General features: G+C 50.5%; 1 protein-coding gene across 1 annotated transcript; it reads right to left on the bottom strand.

Annotated features, from left to right (window-relative positions):
* Positions 1-1097: 1097 nt before the first annotated feature.
* On the bottom strand, positions 1098-14896 carry LOC122050391. The gene is made up of 4 exons (XM_042611296.1): positions 14701-14896; positions 14584-14634; positions 14442-14501; positions 1098-1446 (listed from the first exon to the last, which is right to left on the bottom strand). The coding sequence occupies exons 1-4, from the start codon at positions 14894-14896 to the stop codon at positions 1256-1258; spliced, it is 498 nt and encodes a 165-aa protein (XP_042467230.1). The 3' UTR covers positions 1098-1255.
* Between the last annotated feature and the right edge of the window lie 5191 nt (positions 14897-20087).

Genomic DNA, 20087 nt, shown 5'->3' with positions numbered 1-20087 from the left:
AGATAGATATGCAACCACCAAATATAAGTAAAAATCATACAGATCATGAACAAGGTAATATCTCATTTTATGCATGACAAATTTAATAACTGATTGTGTTTATTCATATTTATTTTTTTTAATGTAATCAATACTTTTACAGATAGTCAAAACATAGAAGGTACCTTGAATAACCAAAGAGATGTAGGTTCAAATCAATTACATGTTGATGTGCAAGGTAATGCCCCACTTATTTAAAATATGTCTTCAGTTCTAGACCAGTTGTGAGGCTATCTTCATATTGACAAGTCTTATACTACATGTTTATTGTGTGTTTAGCAGGACAATTATAGTCCTTTCTACATATATGTTTATTTTTACTATATATGTTTGAATGATATATAATGACATGTATTTTCTTTCCATGACTGATATAATTGGCTGTTGAACAACACTAGGTTACAGGACTCTCTCCCTAGTCCCTACTAAATATCTTGTTAATCTCACACAAGATTGTTTTGCAGTGGTGGGAGAAGAAAAAAAAAATCTGCTCGAGGATCATGGCTTGCAGCGGTGGCAGAAGAAATAACTTGTTAATCTTATTATTGTTTGTCTAACAAGTTGATATGTTATTGATGAATAATTCCCTTGTAGCCTTATCAACAAATTTTAATACTGATCCTGCACCTTCTCAAGGTTCTGCAATTGTATAAATACTTACATGTGCATTCTAGAATATGTTTCCATCTCATTAAATCATATATGTTTGAATGATATATAATGGCATGTATTTCCTTTCCATGAATGTCCTAATTGGCTGTTGACACCTTGCAAAGAGGAAACAAAGAGATGAATTGCTTTCATTGTAATGGTGACACTTGTATAACAGTCCACCGAAGGTTGCTAGGTGAGCACCACCTCTTGACCAATCCACCGAAGGTTGCTGGGTGAGCATGGTGGGGAAGTAATGGTGACACTTGTAGAACAGATGTTCAAATCAATAACATGAAAAAAAAAAAGGAAACAACATACAAGTTTTGAAAACAGGAGCTAACGGAAATAAATTGTGAAATGGAATAAATACTACAGTAAAAATGATGATTTATTTCCCAGGATTATATTGTTTAGTAACAGAAGGTTTAATTGTTGTTATAGTAGTAGTAGTATATTATTTAGTAACATACTCAAATAAGTGCACAAGTCATATGATACATTGTCGCTATCTGATAAATTTCTATAGACTGATTATCTGTCAGCAGGATTAAATGCTTCAGTGTCACGATGATAGGGGCCGAATGACAAACCGAGGAGCATAAGCATCTTTATCTAAACTACGGGTGATCTCTGGAATTCTGTAGATCATATTTTCTTGAATTAGAACTTTTTTCCACCGAGGTAATTCGTTTTGAATGACACGTTCTATCACTACAATGTGGCTTTCAATTGTTTCCACATCGGAAGGTGACCCTGCCAAAATTTGAGGATGAATAGGGAATTTCTTTCGAAAGAAAAGGTAATGCAAAACATGAGGGGAAAGCTCCAAAAAGTGAAACAAACTCTGAGTCCTCTCCTTATATAGGTTAGGATTCCATGTCCTTGTTTCTAGTATTATATATTAGAAACAGCCCGGATTCTACCAATTTGTTCTTTCTAATAAAAGTAAATGGATTTATCTAAAAACTTTAAGTGACAACAACCTAGATTTCTTCAATGGCATGCCTTAAGTTTTTGAGATACTTGGTAATGTGACAAAAGACAATTCGTTTGCCCCTAATATCCTTGTTAACTTGTCCTAATTAGGCCAATACGAAGGAGGTAAATCATGAATGACTACTAGCCATTAGTGCAGGTGGCAAGACATAAGGAAAGGCATGCTCGGACATGCCGAGTTTCAACCCCAAAATCTCATGTGACAATACCCCATGCCTTAATTACCATACCGCCCTGCCTCGAGGGGACTTCGAGATACTTGGCGATGAACAATAGCCTAGTGTCATCAGTGATGTAATTGGGTGAGTCAATATAACACTTGCAATCACACTTCTTTTGGAATTTATCTTACTTTTTGGTTGGTTTACATGTTATTTGTAACACGTGAATTTATATTGATCCTGTCCGAATGCTGACTCAACGGACGCTGGGCACGTGGCGCTCTCCGAACTGCTGACGTGGATCTCCGACCGGTCGCACGAGTCTTCGGCGAACCTGCAAAGAAGTCGGGTCGGGAAGGGGTTCCCGGCGACGACCCTCCGACGCTCAAGTCAGGCAAGAGGAAATGTAGAAGCGGCTTCGAATACAAGAGAATGCGTAATCGCGTACCTTCTTCGAAGTATGAGGGCTCTTATATAGAGCTGTGGGGAGGCTTGTGCACACTTACCGAGGTGTACACGTGTCGTTTCCCATACCGTAGTATGGGTTTGTCAGAGGAACATGCCTGACACCATACTGCTACAGTCTGATCACCTCTCCGATGGGACAGCAAAACCTTCCATTGTACGATTTTGTGTATGGCCTCGTCGTCGAACATGCCCGCTGTCAGAAAAAGCTGTTCCCCAATGTTCCCTCTGCCTGTCTTCTTTTTCCCCGAGCCGAGTATCCATCCGCTCGGCAAGCATCGATCCGACCGGACATAGGCATCGGTCCGACCGGGTGCTTGGCTCCAACGGTTCCTTTGCAATATCGATGTTTCAAGCCTCGACCAAGCGGGCTACCCGATCGGCCAGGCGACTCTGTTCACCATGAGCGTCGGAGACCCGACTCCTCGTTGGGTTACCTTTGCTTCTGCTTAGACCCCGTTCAGCCAGCCGATCCCCCTTCGCCGATCCACCATTTGACCTTTGACCTCCACGTGTCATTGACTTCCCTCAAAGGGGGCCCCCGTTCTTCCTGCAGGATCACTTGCCTCCCCCTCATGTCCAGTCGAAGGAGGCGATTAGTCTGACTGACTGGACCGCTAGTCGCTCCGAGCAGCGTTTCCATGCAACTATCCTCCGCTCGGCTACACGGGGGTAGCCGTAACGTTGGTCAACACCGCCATTCCTCGGATCTTCTGGAAATTTGTGCCAATTTTCGACATTAAGGTCGAGCACGCGCTTATTAAATGTGACCTATGTCGCAGCGCCACGTGGCACCCCTGGTGTCGTCAGCGTACGTCGGCGGCGTTACCTTTGATGGGACCGCCTTAGTTTGAAATGGACGGCCAAATGCAGGCTTCGATTCCCGTGACCTACAATCGACGGCTGAGGCCGCTCGGGCTTATCCCTATAAAGCCTTCTTCCTCTTCCACCGCCACACCTTTGCTCTCGCGTGCTCCGCAATTCTTCTCTCTCAGTGCTTCGGCGATCCTGCTCTTCTATCTTCCGACGATCTCCGGCGTCGTTCTTTCGATCCTCCGTCTCTTTATAAGGTTCTTCTTCCTTTCCTCTCCGTTAATCTTGTGTTTTTTGTCTAGTTTTCGTCCTCTACGCACTGTTTCGTCTATCATCTTCTTCCTTTTATCCTCTGCCTTTCGTCCGCTCAGACAATGGCTAGCTCCTCCTAACCTCAAGACCAAACCCTCGGCCCATGGTATACCACCTTGGAGTCGCGCTTCGATCGGCGCGACGCCGATATTTTGATGGACTCTTTCGAAATCCCTTCTGATTTTGAACTTATATTACCTTCCCCCTCCGCTCGGCCACACAAACCGCCGCGCGGAGCTTTCTGCGTCTTCCGCGACTAGTTCGTCGCCGGTCTGCGTTTTCCCATCCATCCGTTCATCGTAGAGGTTTGCAACTTTTTCGGCGTTCCACTCGGAAGCCTAGTCCCCAACACTTTCCGCCTTTTATGCGGCGTGGTCGTTTTGTTCAAAACCCACAATATCCCCCTCCAACCGGAGGTTTTCTATTATTTTTATTACCCTAAGCAGTCCGAGCCGAGCACATATATGTTCCAGGCTCGGCCCGGTTTAGTTTTTTTCAATAAACTGCCTTCTTTCAATAAGCATTGGAAAGAATTCTACTTCTACCTTCGTATGCTCGAGCGGGCCCCCTTCCGAACGCAGTGGCAGATCGGACCACCAACCTCACCAGAGCTCAAAAGGTTCAAAACCCAACAGGACTATCTTCATGCCGCCAACATGCTGGCCGGTCTGAGGTTTGACATCAACAAGTTCCTGCCTGAAGGGGTGATGTATATATTCGGTCTGAGTCCGATCAGGGCCCCCCTTCCGAGCGACTTCGGTAAGAATTTTACTTTGTGCATTCACTTTGATTGCTAACTGATTTCCTCCTTTTTCCTTTGCAGCGGACATCGTCATGGAGTCCGTGATGGCTGGCATTTTGAAAAGGAAGGCGGCGGCGCTCGAGGCCGCAGCGGCCAAAGAAATGGAGACGCTTGGCATTCAGCCGGTCGGCTCTAATGAAGGAGAGAGCGAAACAAATGCTGGGGACTCGACCGCTCAGGCTTCTCTCCCGGAGCCAGTGGCTGGCGCAACTGCTAGTCAAGAGACTTCCGCCCAGGAGGAAGGCTCGGCTCAGGAGGAAGAGCACCCCCTTCGACAAAAGAGGCGCCGCATGGAGACACCGCTCCGCTCGGCTACATCGGCGGTCCATCCATCCGAGCGGGCCACCGCAAATTCTCGCGGCAAAGCCCCAGCGATGGAGGCTATTTCTTCCAATCGGACCCCGTCGCAATTGGACGCGTCCGCGGACCCTTTGGAGGTTATACCCGTTAGCTCCCTTCCGCCCGCTCCTTGCCAAGTCCAACGTTCAACAATTTTGTCCCAGTTTTCGGCGCCGGCCTCCGATCCTTCCCCGGCTTCTGCCCAGACGACCCCCGGTCGGCACCGCACCATCCGGGTCTCTTTGCATCTCCCCACCGAGGAATTAATGCCCGAGGCCGCTCGGCCAACCGCGCCCGAGCACATGATTACAATGAAGGGGCCTCTGGCCGAAATGTGGGCTGACGCTCGGGCACGCGTCGCTATGATTCCCCTCAACAATTTGGCCAATAGCCACATGCAGCAGGCCACTGGGGTAAGTGTATTTTCTTCCGAAGTCTTTTAAGCATTCTTTCCGATCGGCTATTAACAATCTTTCTTTTGTCAGAGATGGGTGGAGGAGATTGCTGTCTCCAATCGGCTCGCCATGGTGGACGAGGAGCTCAAAAGGCTACGGAGTTCGGGCGGCGCTCCTTCCCAAGGCCCATCATATGCCGAGCTACAGAAGGAGCTCAAAAAGACCCAAGACTTGTTGGAGGCTGAACGGAAGAAGACGGCCGACCAGGCTCACACTTTGGCCGAACTTGATCGCCTGAACAAATCACTGGATCGCAAGATAAGTCTGGCCACCGAGCGAAAGAAAATGGCTATCTCCGATCTGGAGAAGAAGAATGTTGAGGCTCGGGGCCTGGAGCAGCGAGTCAAGGAGATGATGGAGCAGCTAGACGGCGAGAAGGCGAGCCGCTCGGCCGAGGTGATCAAATATAAAGAAGAATTGAAGACTTTGCAAGAGTCCCTCGCAGCCTCCCAAGCGGCCTTCAAGGAATATCAAGACGCTGAGCCCGGCCGAGTCGCAGCCCTGAGGCTGAATTACATCCGTTTGGAAGTATTCTCGGAGAAAGTATGCGAACGGATGTACACCGCCTTCGAGCTTGCCATGACTGCCACCACCACTTATTTGAAGTCCAAGGGTCATCTGGCCGACTCCGTCCTCATCCCGGCCCAAGACCAAGCGGCGATTCTCAGCAACATCCCCCCGGAGATTTATGATTTTCTTGAGTAGAAATTTTTATGTAACTTGGCCGCTCGACCAAAAACTCATCCATTTTTGTAATTCGGCCGCTCGGTCTTAATTTCGCTGATATGCTATCCTTTTGCTTGCTTTTTTCTTTCGCTAATCAATACGCATGCTGTCCGCTCGCCTCTTATCACACCTCTCTTGTGTTCTAAAAGGATTTTGTGCGAAGTATTTTGCGTAGCTAGTCCGCTCGGCTTAATATATCTTGTTTCGAAAGAAGAGGTTGTTCGCTGGATGTTGACCGATCGGCGAAATGACTCACCAGTTAAACCTCTTTATTGCATTAGTCCGGCCGGAGGGTTTATAGTCGCCGGCGCGACTCTCGATATTTAACGTCGAAGCTCGACGGTCTTCCGCTCGGAGGGTTTATAGTCGCCGGCTTGACTCTCGATTTTTAACATCGGAGCTCGACGGTCTTCCGCTCGAAGGGTTTATAGTCGCCGGTTCGACTCTCGATTTGTAACGTCGGAGCTCGACGGTCTTCCGCTCGGAGGGTTTATAGTCGCCGGCTTGACTCTCGATTTTTAACGTCAGAGCTCGACGGCCTTCCACTCGGAGGGTTTATAGTCGCCGGCTCGACTCTCGATTGTTAATGTCGGAGTTCGACGGTCTTCCGCTCGGAGGGTTTATAGTCGTCGGCTCGACTCTCGATTTTTAACGTCGGAGCTCGACGGTCTTTAAGGCTAATTTTAACACTGCCGTTCAGCGAAGATATTTGCCATCTTTTATCATTTTGCTTCCTGCATTACAAGGACATAGGCGACCAAAACATATATAAAATTACATCAGCGCACCTCTCACCCAGCTCGGTACGGCTGGAGATGATTCACGCTCCATGGTCGATCTAGCCATCGTCCGTCTTCATCCTCCAAATAATAAGCACCCGAGCGGAGCTTTTCGATGACATTGAAGGGGTCCGCCCAAGGAGCCTCCAGCTTGCTAACGTCGCCGACCGGCTTTACTTTCTTCTAGACTACGTCACCGACTTGGAATGCTCTAGGGATCACGCGCCGGTTGTAATTCTGCTTCATCCTCTGCCGGTACGCCATCAGCCGGACGGATGCTTTGGCACTCTCTTCATCGATCAAGTCCAACTCCATGTTCCTCCGCTCGGCGTTATCATCATCATAATTCTGGATCCGGACAGACTCGACGCCGACTTCGACCGGGATAACCGCTTCGCCACCGTACACCAAATGGAATGGCGTGATGCCCATCCTTCCTTTGGGGTCGTGCGGATAGCCCATAAAACGCCCGGCAGCTCGTCCACCCAGCTTCCTCCTATGTGGTCAAGTCGAGCCCGAAGAATTCTAAAGATTTCTCTGTTGGTTACTTCCGCTTGGCCATTGCTTTGGGGATACGCCACAGAAGTAAAGTGTTGTTCAATGCCATAACTTTTGCACCAGTCTTCGAGCTGCTTCCCGGTGAACTGTCGTCCGTTATCAGATACGAGCCGGCGAGGGATGCCGAAACGACAGATTATATACTGCCAGATAAACTTCTTGACCATCTGCTCGGTGATCTTGGCTAGTGGCTCGGCCTCCACTCATTTGGAAAAATAGTCGACCGCCACCAGTAGAAACTTCCGCTGACTGGTCGCCATAGGGAACGGACCCACTATATCCATTCCCCACTGATCGAACGGACATGATATTGTAGATGCCTTCATTTCCTCAGCCGGTCGGTGTGAGACGTTGTGATACTTCTGGCAGGAAAGGCATGTCGCGACGGTCCGAGCGGCGTCTGCTTGCAGGGTTGGCCAGAAATATTCGGCCAGCAGGATCTTCTTAGCCAGCGATCGTCCGCCCGGATGCCCTTCGCACGATCCTTGATGCACTTATTGGAGGATGTACGCCGCGTCTTCTGAGCTCACACATTTCAAAAGCGGGCGGGAGAAAGCCTTCTTGTAGAGTTGGTCTCCAATGAGTGTGAACCGGCCGGCTCTCCTTCTTAATAGCTGGGCAGCCTCCCGATCGGACGGTGTCACACCCGAGCGCAGAAACTCTATGATGGCTGTCCTCCAATCGCTCGGAAACGCGAGGCCCTCCATCCGGTCGACGTGCGCCACCAAAGATACTTGTTCAATTGGCTGCTGGATGACAACCGGTGATATTGAACTTGCGAGTTTGGCTAACTCATCTGCCGCCTGGTTATCCGCTCGGGGTATCTTCAGGATAATGACTTCTTTGAAGTTGACCTTGAGCTTTTCGAAGGCTTCAGCGTAGAGTTTGAGCCGAGCGTTGTTAATCTCAAAAGTGCCCGAGAGCTGCTGAGCGGCTAGCTGAGAGTCTGAATGGAGTGTTACCCGACCGGCTCCAATATGCCGGGCGACCTGCAAGCCGGCTATAAGGGCCTCATACTCCGCTTCGTTATTTTTGGCTCTATAATCCAGCCGGACGGATGAGTGCATCCTTTCTTCTTGGGGAGAGAGTAATAGCACGTCAATCCCGCTCCCGAGCCGAGTGGACGATCCGTCTACAAATATTTTCCACATAGCTTCGGGCTCTGACCTTTACACTTCGGTGATAAAATCTGCCAAGGACTGCGCCTTTATCGCCGAGCGGGGTTGATACTGAATGTCAAATTCGCTCAACTCCGTTGTCCATTTGATGAGTCTTCCGGACGCTTCTGGGTTCAACAGCACTCTTCCCAATGGGTTATTTGTCTAGACGATGATTGTATGCGCCAGGAAATAAGAACGAAGTCTCCGAGCGGCGAGGACCAAAGCAAAAGCCAGCTTCTCGAGCCCAGTGCAGTGAGATTCAGCGTCTTTTAAAATATGGCTCAAGAAATACACGGGTTGTTTTTCTCCGCTCGTCCTCACTAATGCCGAGCCTACTGCCTGCTCGGTTGAAGATAAGTAAATACAAAGCGGCTCACCCACAGCTAGCTTGGCGAGCACGGGCAGAGAGTTCAGATATGTCTTTAGTTCTTCAAACGCTCGATCGCATTCTTCATCCCAATGAAACTTAGTAGCTTTGCGCAAGATTTTGAAAAACGGGAGGCTCCGATCGATCGTCTTCGAGATGAATCTTGACAATGCTGTTATCCGACCGATCAAGCGCTGTACTTCCCTCAGATTTCTTGGGGCGACATATCTTGTAATGCTTTCACCTTGCTGGGATTTGCCTCGATGCCCCGCTCGGTCACTATATACCCCAAGAAACGCCCGCCTTTTGCTCCGAACAGACACTTCTGAGGGTTCAGCTTAACTCCATACTTCCTCAGCGTTCGAAAAGTCTCCTCTATGTCTTTAAAGAGATCGGCCGCTCGGACGGACTAGATGAGAATATCATCCACATACACTTCGAAATTTCGTCCGATCTGCTCCTTGAACACTTTGTTCATCAAGCGCTGGTAAGTTGCTCCCGCGTTCTTCAGTCCGAACGGCATCACATTGTAGCAGTAAGTGCCATCGGCTGTAACGAAGCTGACCTTCTCTTGATCTTCTAGGGCGAGCGGCACTTGATGGTAGCCCTGATAGGCGTCGAGCATGCATATCAACTCGCAGCCGGCTGTGGAGTCCACCAGTTGATCGATCCGGGGTAGAGGATAAAAATTCGTAGGGCATGCTTTGTTGAGATCTCGGAAATCGATGCAAACTCTCCACTTGTTGCCCGGCTTGGAGACTAGTACCACGTTCGCCAGCCAGCTCGGGAACTGGACCTCGCGTATGTGGCCGGCCTCCAGGAGCTTCTCAACCTCCGCTCGGATGATGGCATTTTGTTCGGCGCTGAAATCCCTCTTCCTTTGCTTCACCGGTCGAGCGTCCGGTCGGACGTGGAGCTCGTGCTGCGCTATACTTGGCGAAATTCCGGGCAGCTCATGCGTCGACCAAACGAAGACATCACAGTTTCTCTGGAGACATTTGATCACTTCCTTTTTCTGGCTTGCCTCTAGATCGACCGCAATGAATGTGGTGGCCTCCGATCGGGTCGGGTGAATCTGCACTTCCTCTTTTTCTTCATAAATCAAGGAGGGTGGTTTTTCGGTTATGGCGTTCACCTCGATCCGTGGCGTCTTCCGAGCAGAATTAGCTTCAGCTCGGACCATCTCGACGTAGCATCGTCGAGCCGCCAGCTGGTCTCCTCGTACTTCTCCCACTTTATCTTCCACCGGGAACTTGATTTTCTAGTGGAAGGTGGAGACGGCCGCTCGGAACTCGCTGAGCCCCGGTCCCCCCAAAATAACATTGTATGTTGAAGGAGAGTCGACCACGACGAAGTTGGCAGTCCGTGTCCTTCTGAGCGGCTCCTCTCCCAGGGAAATAGCCAATCGTATCTGTCCGACCGGCAGAACTTCATTGCTCGTAAACCTGTAGAGGGGGGTTGTCATGGGCAGCAGCTCGACTCGATCAATTTGTAGTTGGTCGAAGGCCTTTTTGAATATAATATTGACCGAGCTTCCTGTATCGATGAAAACGCAGTGAATAGTATAGTTATCTATTACCGCTTTGATGAGGAGAGCGTCGTCATGTGACACTTCGACTCCCTCCAAGTCCCTGGGCCCGAAACTGATTTCGGGTCCGCTCGCCCGTTCTTGGCTGCAGCCGACCGCATGGATCTGAAGTTGCCTGACGCTCGCCTTCCTTGCTCTGTTGGAGTTGCCTCCGGTTGGCCCGCCAGCAATAATGTTGATTTCGCCTCGGGAAGTGTTACTTCTATTTTCTTCTTCCCGAGCGGACGGCTTAAGCCGCTCCCTAGACATCCGAGGATTGCCCTCGTGCCTCTGAGGATAATGTCGCTCGGGAGACTGTTGCTGTCGCCTGTCGGGTATCCGCCAATCGGCCTCATGATGTCGCTGTCGCCTGTCGGATGATGGTGATCGACGACGGTTACTCCGAGGAGCGGGGTGGGCGATCAAGGGAAGGCTTCGGCAATCTCTTGTGTTATGCATGTCGGTCCGGTGGAAAGAGTAGAACATGGGGGTCCATACCTTCTTCTTTGGTTTGGGCCGTTTGGCAGCTACTTCTTGGACGACATGGGACCTCGCATGGTGAGAGCGGACTGCTTCATCCCGCGGTCCTCTGGGCGGCTCCTGGCGAGTGACAGCCTTCCGCTCGGCAGGAGCTAGCCGCTCAGTTGAAACTTCTTTTCTTCGGGCCGCCTGGGCTTCTTCCACATTGATGTATTCATTGGCCCGGTGTAACATATGATCGTAGTCTCGGGGCGGCTTCCGAATGAGCGAGCGGAAGAAGTCACCGTCCACGAGGCCTTGCGTGAACGCATTCATCATCGTTTCTGAGGTGGCCGTTAGAATATCCATGGCCACCTGGTTGAATCGTTGGATATAGGCTCTAAGCGGCTCTCTGGGCTCTTGCTTGATGGCGAACAGGCTGACACTTGTCTTCTGATAATGCCGACTGCTTGCGAAATGGTGGAGGAAGGCCGTGCGGAACTCCTTGAAACTTGTGATGGATCCGTCCGGCAGCCTCTGAAACCACCGTTGCGCCGATCCCGCGAGGGTGGTAAGGAACACCCGGAACTTTACTCCGTGTATTGATGAAGGGTGGCTGTGTTGTCGAACTTACCCAGGTGATCGTCCGGATCGGTGGTTCCGTTGTATTCACCGATCGCCGGGGGCACATAGTGCTTTGGTAGAGGGTCCCGCAGGATAGCCTCTGAAAATTGACGGTTGATCCACTCGGGGGAGGCGTCCGCTCGGGGGGCCTTGCCTTTTCTGTTGTCTCGTATTGGCACTTCGTCTGATGAAGATCCTCGATCACGATTAACTGCTGCGACTTCAGGAGGCGTACGGAATAGGGCCCGATGAAATGGAACCGTGGCATGCGGTGCTTCCGCTCGGCCCCCTGATGCTGATGTCGCTTGTTGCTCAATCGGCTCAGCTTGCGACTTCTGCTTTTGTTCCACAAGCTTAGCTGCTCTTACCTCGATCAGAGCATCGAGCTCCTCCGTGGAGAGCATCACCGTGTGCGGTCGTCCAGCTTCGTCCATTGCTTCCGCTCGGATGCAGATGCATTCCCACAGACGGCGCCAAATTGATCCTTCCCGAACGCTGACTCAACGGACGCTGGGCACGTGACGCTCTCCGAACTGCTGACGTGGATCTCCGACCGGTCGCACGAGTCTTTGGCGAACCTGCAAAGAAGTCGGGCCGGGAAGGGGTTCCCGGCGACAACCCTCCGACGCTCAAGTCAGGCAAGAGGAAATGTAGAAGTGGCTTCGAATACCAGAGAATGTGTAATCGCGTACCTTCTTCGAAGTATGAGGGCTCTTATATAGAGCTGTGGGGAGGCTTGTGCACACTTACCGAGGTGTACACGTGTCGTTTCCCATACCGTAGTATGTGCTTGTCAGAGGAACATGTCTGATACCATACTATTACAGTCTGATCACCTCTCCGATAGGACAACAAAACCTTCCATTGTACGATTCTATGCATGGCCTGGTCGTCGAACATGCCCGCTGTCAGAAAAAGATGTTCCCCAATGTTCCCTCTACCTGTCTTCTTTTTCCCCGAGCCGAGTATCCATCCGCTCGGCAAGCATCGATCTGACCGGACGTAGGCATCGGTCCGACCGGGTGCTTGGCTCCAACGATTCCTTTACAATATCGATGTTTCAAGCCTCGGCCGAGCGGGCTACCCGATCGGCCAGGCGACTCTGTTCACCATGAGCGTCGGAGACCCGACTCCCCGTCGTGTTGCCTTTGCTTCTGCTTAGACCCCGTTCGGCCAGCCGATCCCCCTTCGTCGATCGGCCATTTGACCTTTGACCTCCACGTGTCATTGACTTCCCTCAAAGGGGCCCCCGTTCTTCCTGCAAGATCATATATCATTACGGATCAAACTCATTATGTGATCGAATTAAGGTTAATTGCGGATTTGTGTTATTAGATGTGAGTTTACATGTGTATAATCCATTAATTTGTACCGTTATTAATGATGAGTTGATAATGGAATCATATCCATTACTATATATAGGTATGGTCCCCATAGCATTGGGAAATTCAAGATCTCTCTACTACCCATTGGTAAGGAGAGTACAATGCCAACATCCAAATCCCTATAGATGATCCGTGCCTATTGGCTCTTTGTAGGATCACCGGATTAGGAGGATGACATGAAGAACAATGACAATATCGCTACATTCAAATTTTTCATCTTTAGTTTATGTATTTACTATTCGTAATTTTGATGTTACTAGATCTTGTAAATATTTTCTATTGTATTGAGTTAACTTGGATATAGAATTCATGTTTAGAAAACAATCCTTTGTGGTATTAGAGTCACATGTCGTTTCATTGATCTTATAGTGATAAGGTTAGGGGTTCCATCAAATTTCGATATATTTATGCTAGATTTTGATTTAATGACGTAAAATGATCCTTATTCATTGAGTTTTGATATAAGAAAATCTAGGATTTAAACCACAACAAAAAATTTTTTGTAAAAAATGATAAAAGATAACGATTTTATTCGTTGTAAAATATATTAAAACTGTTGTAAAAAAAAATAAAACGTGTCAAATATTATCTACCACAACAGTTTATATCTATTGTAAAAAATGTCTACCACAATAGTTTATTTTTGTTGTTGAAATTATCTACCACAACGGTTTTAAAACGTTGTCGTATCTTTCGTAGCCAAATTTTGGGCATATAAACAACAACAGATAAAAATCGTTGTCAAATGTCTACAATGACAACGGATTCAAAACCGTTGTCGTAGGGCAATACATTCTACAACACCCTCAGTTACAACGATTTTTTGACCCTACGACAACGGATAATATCCGTTGTCGTTTGCAGTTTTTGTTGTAGTGGAGGTGGAAACTGTAGCTACAGTAGATAATATCCCATCCCTCCGTCGAAGTCTGGGGGTCCTTATATAGGGCTCCCGGGGAGGGGCGTGCACGCTTCCCAAGGCGTACACGCTCCTCAAAGCATACCTTGGAATGGACGTGCTTGAAAAGTATGTCTGACGTCATGCCTTAACTGTCTGAGCACATCCTTGACATGACAGTGGAAGCTTCTACCGTATGATTCTCTGTCTGATCCGACCTCCGATCATGCTGCTCGTCGGCGGCACTTGTCTCGAGGAAGATATCGCAAGCTGCTCCTTTTGTCCGCTATCGGGCCGAGCGGGAGAGCCGCTCGGCCAGATTGTCATCTGGCTGATATCATGGCCGAACTGAGCCTACCATCCGTGCAGCCCATGGTTGTTGTTTTGGTCCTACTACTTCGAGCGAAGGGACCATGTGTGTTGTTTGGCCGAGCGGATGGCCCGCTCGGCCTTCAGCCCTCCATATTGAGAACTTGTGAGCGTCGGAAGCTCGACCCATGGTCGAGCTGTCAAGGCGCCGGTTCGGGCGCTAGTTGTGCCGAGCAGGCAGGGGGGTTGTCTGATCGGCGGTACTCCTGGCGTTGACCGTCTTGATTCTGACCTCCACGGGGTCGTTGACCACTGTCCGGACGGGCCCCTTCTTACCACCGAATCAGCTAAAATAATAGATCGATCCTCGTACTCTTTTTTTGCCTCTAGAAATCGCTTAAGTCGCTTCCCTCATTCCAACAACGTATCGTGACCTTCTTTTGATCGACAACTTACAAAACACAATCATCCTCTGGATGAGCGAGACGCATTTTCCCCATCGATTCACAAACTTTGTCAACATTTGATGGAAATTTGTAGAGAGAAAAGTAATAGTCAGGTGCGGGCGCTTACCTTCTCCTGCCAGCGACAGAGCACATTCATCTACCCAAGCCTCTGAGCCACTCTCCCAACCTGCCCCAAGAAGAACGACAATACTGTCTTAAAGGCTAATAATTAAGAATAAATTAAAAGAAATGGCAAACGAGCTCATGACCTCGAGCGCTAGAGTAAGTCGTCCAAGGTTTTATCTGGTCCGTCTCCTCATCTGGTTTCAAAGAAGCCTGTTCAAGATTCGAGGAAGCGTCTGACGTAATACAAGAAAAAAATTTACCTGAATTTCCTCCGCTCCTCGGCGAAGAACTCATCGGTGGCGGATCTGAGGAAGTCACCGGCGCCAGCTGCTGACGTTGTCTGACGGTGAACGACAGTCCACCACCAATGCGGGCAGCTCCAGTTAGTCGTGAAAAAGAGAGAAGGTCAATAATTAAGGGCAATAATGAAGCTGGTTGATTGTTAGGTGTCTCCATAAATAATTTGACAAATTATGGAACATAAATTTTTAAAATATTTAAATCACGTATTCAACTTTTTAAAATGATAAAATCATATACCATATATTCATTTTATTCCTCCAAATTTATCCCAATGTAGTATTAGATTGGGGTAATTTTTTTAAATATATATATATATATATTTTAAAGATTTATTCATATTTAAAAATTATCATTTTAATGTGGCATCGTCTATGGGAATGCACCTGAATCCGAGCAAAGAAGATGGAAGAAGTTGGACGCCAACTCATGGTGACACTCTCCCCCGAAGAGCTCAACGCACTCATCCAAGCGCGAGCAGCCAAGATAGTCGAGCAACAATAAAAGGCTCAAGCCGATCGGATAGCGCAACAGGCAACGTTGGCATCAAGCGGTCGGGCGGCACCAGACGACCGGCCAGAGCAGCTGTCAATATGGGGCCAAAACAAAGGGCCGACCGACACTCAGGTGGAAGTCCTGCCCGCCTCGATACCGTTCCATCGGGCTTTATTCCAAACGCCCTCAGAAGTTGCGCAAGCCAACCTCGAGCGGGGCTCTTCGTCCGATGAGGCGCCCCTTCACGACGCAAGGAAGGGTAAGACGCCACGGACAGACTCGTCTCCCGAGCGGATCAATAGACAATTCTCCTACGCCATCCTGTGCGACCCACTACCAAGGCATTACGCGCCCCCGGCGATCGGGGAATACAATGGGACCACTGACCCGGATGACCATCTGGGTAAGTTCGAAAACACCGCCACTTTACATTAATACACAGATGGGGTGAAGTGCCGAGTATTCCTCACCACCCTTTCTGGGTCGGCGCAACGGTGGTTCCGGAGGCTACTAGACGGATCAATAACAAGCTTCAAGGAGTTCCGCACGGCCTTTCTTCACCACTTCGCCAGCAGCAGACGCTATCAGAAAACCAGCGTCAGTCTATTCGCCATCAAGCAAGGATCGAGGGAGTCACTCCGAGCTTACATCCAACGCTTCAACCAGGTGGCCATGGACATCCCGACGGTCACCTCGGAAACTATGATGAACGTGTTCATACAGGGGCTTGTGGACGGTGAGTTCTTCCGATCGCTTATCCGAAAGCCACCTCGCAGCTACGACCACATGTTGAACAAAGACAATGAGTACATCAATGTGGAGGAAGCTCAGATGGCAAGGAAAAAAGAAATACCCTCCGAGCCACCATCCTCAGCCGAGCGAAAGCCACCCACTACTCACCAACCACCAAGAGGACCACGGGCAGAAGCAGCCCGTCCTCATCAGTACACAAGGTCACACACCGTCCAGCAGGTGGCAGCCGATCGGCCCAAGCCCAAAAGGAATGTATGGACTCCCATGTTTTGTTCGCTCCATCAGTCAGTAACTCACAACACCCGCGACTGTCGGAGCCTCCCCCCAATCGCTCATCCTACGCCGAGGAGCTATCGCCATCGATCACCTTCGCCGAGCCGACGACGTCAGCATCAAAGTCCTGGCCGGCGTACATAAAGGAGATCGCCCGAGCGACAACATAACCAGCAGCACAGGGTCATTCCTCGGGCATCGCATGAAAGACCCCGACCTTCTGCTCGGGAGGAGGAGAATAGAGGCAATGCGTCGAGGGGTGAAATCAACATCATCGCTGGAGGGTCGACCGGAGGCGACTCCAACAGGGCACGAAAAGCACATGCAAGGCAGCTCACGATCCATGCAATTGGCTGCAGTCAGGAACGGGCGAACGGGCCCGAGATCAGCTTTGGGCCTAGGGACCTCGAGGGAGTCGAAGTCCCGCATGATGACGCCCTCATCATCCGAGCGGTAATAGCTAACTACACTATTCACCGCATCTTTATTGATACAGGCAGCTCGGTCAACATAATCTTCCAGAAGGCCTTCGACCAATTGCAAATCTACCGAGCCGAGTTGCTGCCAATGACAACCCCCCGGTAATGAAGTTTTGCCAGTCGGACAGCTCCGGCTGGCTATCTCGCTGGGGGAGAAGCCACTCAGAAGAACTCGGACCGCCAACTTCATCGTGGTCGACGCTCCCTCCGCATACAATGTTATCCTGGGGTGACCGGCTCTCAACGAGTTCCGAGCGATTGTCTCCACCTTCTGCCAGAAGATCAAGTTCCCGGTGGAAGACCAAGTTGGGGAGGTCCGAGGGGATCAGCTTGCCGCTCGGCGATGCTATGTAGAGATGGTCCGAGCCGAGGCTAAATCCGCTCAGAAAGTGCCACGAGTCAAGGTAAATGCTATAGCCGAAAAGCCACCTTCTCTAGTTTATGAAGAAAAGGAGGAGGTACAGATCCACCCTGCCCGACCGGAGGCCACGACTTTCATAGCATCCGACCTGGAAGCAAGCCAGAAAGAGAAGCTGATCAGATACCTCCAGAAAAATTATGACGTTTTCGCTTGGTCGACCCACGAGTTGCCAGGAGTCTCGCCGAGCATAGCACAACACGAGCTTCACGTCCGACCGGATGCTCGTCCGGTAAAGCAAAGGAAGAGGGACTTCAATGCTGAACAAAATATCATCATCCGAGCGGAGGTGGAGAAGCTCTTGGAGGCCGGCCACATAAGGGAGGTGCAGTTCCCGAGCTGGCTCGCAAACGTGGTGCTGGTCTCCAAACCAGGCAACAAATGGAGAGTCTGCATTGACTTCCGAGATCTGAACAAGGACTGCCCGAAGAACTTCTACCCTCTGCCCCGGATCGATCAACTAGTAGACTCCACAACCGGGTGCGAGCTAATATGCATGTTGGATGCTTATCAGGGCTATCATCAAGTGTCGCTCGCCCGAGGAGACCAAGAGAAGGTTAGTTTCGTCACTACAGACGACACTTACTATTACAACGTAATGTCGTTCGGGCTGAACAACGCAGGAGCTACCTACCAGCGGTTGATGGATAAGGTATTCCGGGAGCAAATCGGGCACAACTTAGAAGTATATGTAGATGATATACTTATCAAATCCTTTCGAGCGGCGACGTTAAACTCTAGAGTCGAACCGGCGACTATAAACCCCCCGGTCGGAAGACCGTCGAGCGGCGACGTTAAACTCTAGAGTCGAACCGGCGACTATAAACCCTCCGGTCGGAAGACCGTCGAGCGGCGATGTTAAACTCTAGAGTCGAACCGGCGACTATAAACCCCCCAGTCAGAAGACCGTCGAGCGGCGACGTTAAACATTAGAGTCGAACCGGCGACTATAAACCCCTCGGTCGGAAGACCGTCGAACGGCGACGTTAAACCCTAGAGTCGGACCGGCGACTATAAACCCCCCGGTCGGAAGACCGTCGAGCGGCGACGTTAAACCCTAGAGTCGGACCGGCGACTATAAACCCCCCGGTTGGAAGACCGTCGAGCGGCGATGTTAAACTCTAGAGTCGGACCGGCGACTATAAACCCCCCGGTTAGAAGACCGTCGAGCGGCGACGTTAAACCCTAGAGTCGGACCGGCGACTATAAACCCCCCGGTCGGAAGACCGTCGAGCGGCGACGTTAAACTCCGGAATCGAACCAGCGACTATAAACCCCCCGGACGGGACAGCGTCGTGCAGATAGACTGAGGCCCAGCAACTAGGGCCTACGATCAGCAAGCCTTGATCCTAAGGACGGGGAGAAGACAATGGTGCGCGCTTACCAGCGCCGATCAACGAAAAGCTAACGGAAGTTTCATGTGGAATGAAGATCGTTAGGCCGAGCGGCGCAGTCGAGAAAAATCCCTAAACAAAAAACTAACAGAAGTTCCGTGAGGAATAAAAGTCGGGCGGTGTAGTTACAAGAAACACTCCACAGAAGGCTAATAGAGCAAAAATTGGCAGCCCAAAATTATAAGTTCGCCGGTCAGAAGGATTATAAAAACGCTTCATTCCAGATAATTGAAAACATGCTTCGGAATGGTGGTGAGAAGCGCCGCATGCTCCATAGCAGGGATGACCGTGGATTCGGGAAGCTGACCTTTGGACTTCAGATAGTCTGCCGTGGCAGTGATGGCCAACTCGAAGGCAATGACCATCCGGTCGCAGACCTTCTCAACAAATTCCTCCGAGCGGATGTACTTCTGCCTCAAGGTGGCGACACGACCTGGCTTCGCCTCTTGGTACTCCTTGAAGGCAACGCGGGAAGCGTCGAGAGCTTCCTGCAGGGAATTCAAATCATTCCTGAGAGCCGCCGCCTCGGCCGAACGACCCTTCATCTCGCGGTCCAACAGATCCGCCAACTCTTTTACCCGCTGTTCTAGGGCACGGGCCTCCACGTTCTTCGCTTCCAAGTCGGCGATAGCGGTATTTTTCCGAGTGGTGGCGAGTTCTATCTTCCGGTCATAAGTTTTGACCTGCTTTTCAAGCTGGTCAAGCATGTATGCCTGGTCGGCCGTCTTCTTCCGTTCGGCCTCCAGCAGGTCCTTGGTTTTGGCGAGCTCCTTCTGCAGCTCGGCATAAGAAGGGCCCTGAGAAGAAGACGGGCCATCCGGACTCTTCAGCCTCTTCAGCTTCTCCTCCACCATAGCCAAGCGATTGGCGACAGCGATCTCTTCCACCCATCTCTGATGTATGCAAGGGTGTTAAAATGCCGACCGGGAAGACTACATAAAAGAACAGGAGTGAAGCTTACCCCTATGGCCTGCTGCATGTGGTTGTCAGCCAGTTTGCCGACCGGCATCACAGCGACACGGGCCCGGGCGTCCGCCCACATCTCAGCAAGGGGCCCCTTGATAGTGATCATATGTTCAGGAGCCCTCGGCCGATCTGACTCTGCCATAAACGCCTCAGTGGGGAGGTGCAGGGTGGCCCTAATAGTGCGGCACTGGCCCGGAGTCGTGTGAGCGGACGCCGAGGGATCGGAGGCCGGGCTGGACATTGTGGACAGAATGCCCGAGCGGCAGACTTGGCGGGGTATAGGAGGAAGAGAGCTGACCGGCACCACTTCGATGGGGGCCGCGAGCGCATCCAGCTGAGAAGGGGTTTGGTCAGAGGAGAGCGCCTCGACCGATGGCGCCTTGCCGCGGGGAGATGTGGTGCCAGTCCGCTCGGACGCTTGCACTGCAGAGGTTGCCGAGCGGAGTGGCATCTCAACACGTCGTCTTTTCCTGTCGAGCGGGAGCTCGTCCTCCAGATCGGAGTCTTCCTCCCGAACGGTCGGTTCCTTGCTAGAAGCCGCACCGCCAGTCGCATCCGCAGGTGAAGCC

The sequence above is a fragment of the Zingiber officinale genome, chromosome 3A, assembly GCF_018446385.1.
Source record: "Zingiber officinale cultivar Zhangliang chromosome 3A, Zo_v1.1, whole genome shotgun sequence".
NCBI classification, from domain to species: Eukaryota; Viridiplantae; Streptophyta; class Magnoliopsida; order Zingiberales; family Zingiberaceae; genus Zingiber; species Zingiber officinale.
This window is presented reverse-complemented; position numbering and strand designations above follow the sequence as displayed.

Bases quoted from the DNA above. Each gene is read 5' to 3' on its own strand.
- LOC122050391 (XM_042611296.1), bottom strand. From the start codon at position 14,896: ATGGAGACACCTAACAATCAACCAGCTTCATTATTGCCCTTAATTATT. The intron at 14,635-14,700 runs GTAAATTTTTTT...CTTTGAAACCAG, and splicing joins GAGGAGCGGAGGAAATTCAG to ATGAGGAGACGGACCAGATA. The intron at 1,447-14,441 runs GTAAGCGCCCGC...AAATTTTGGCAG, and splicing joins TCTGTCGCTGGCAGGAGAAG to GGTCACCTTCCGATGTGGAA.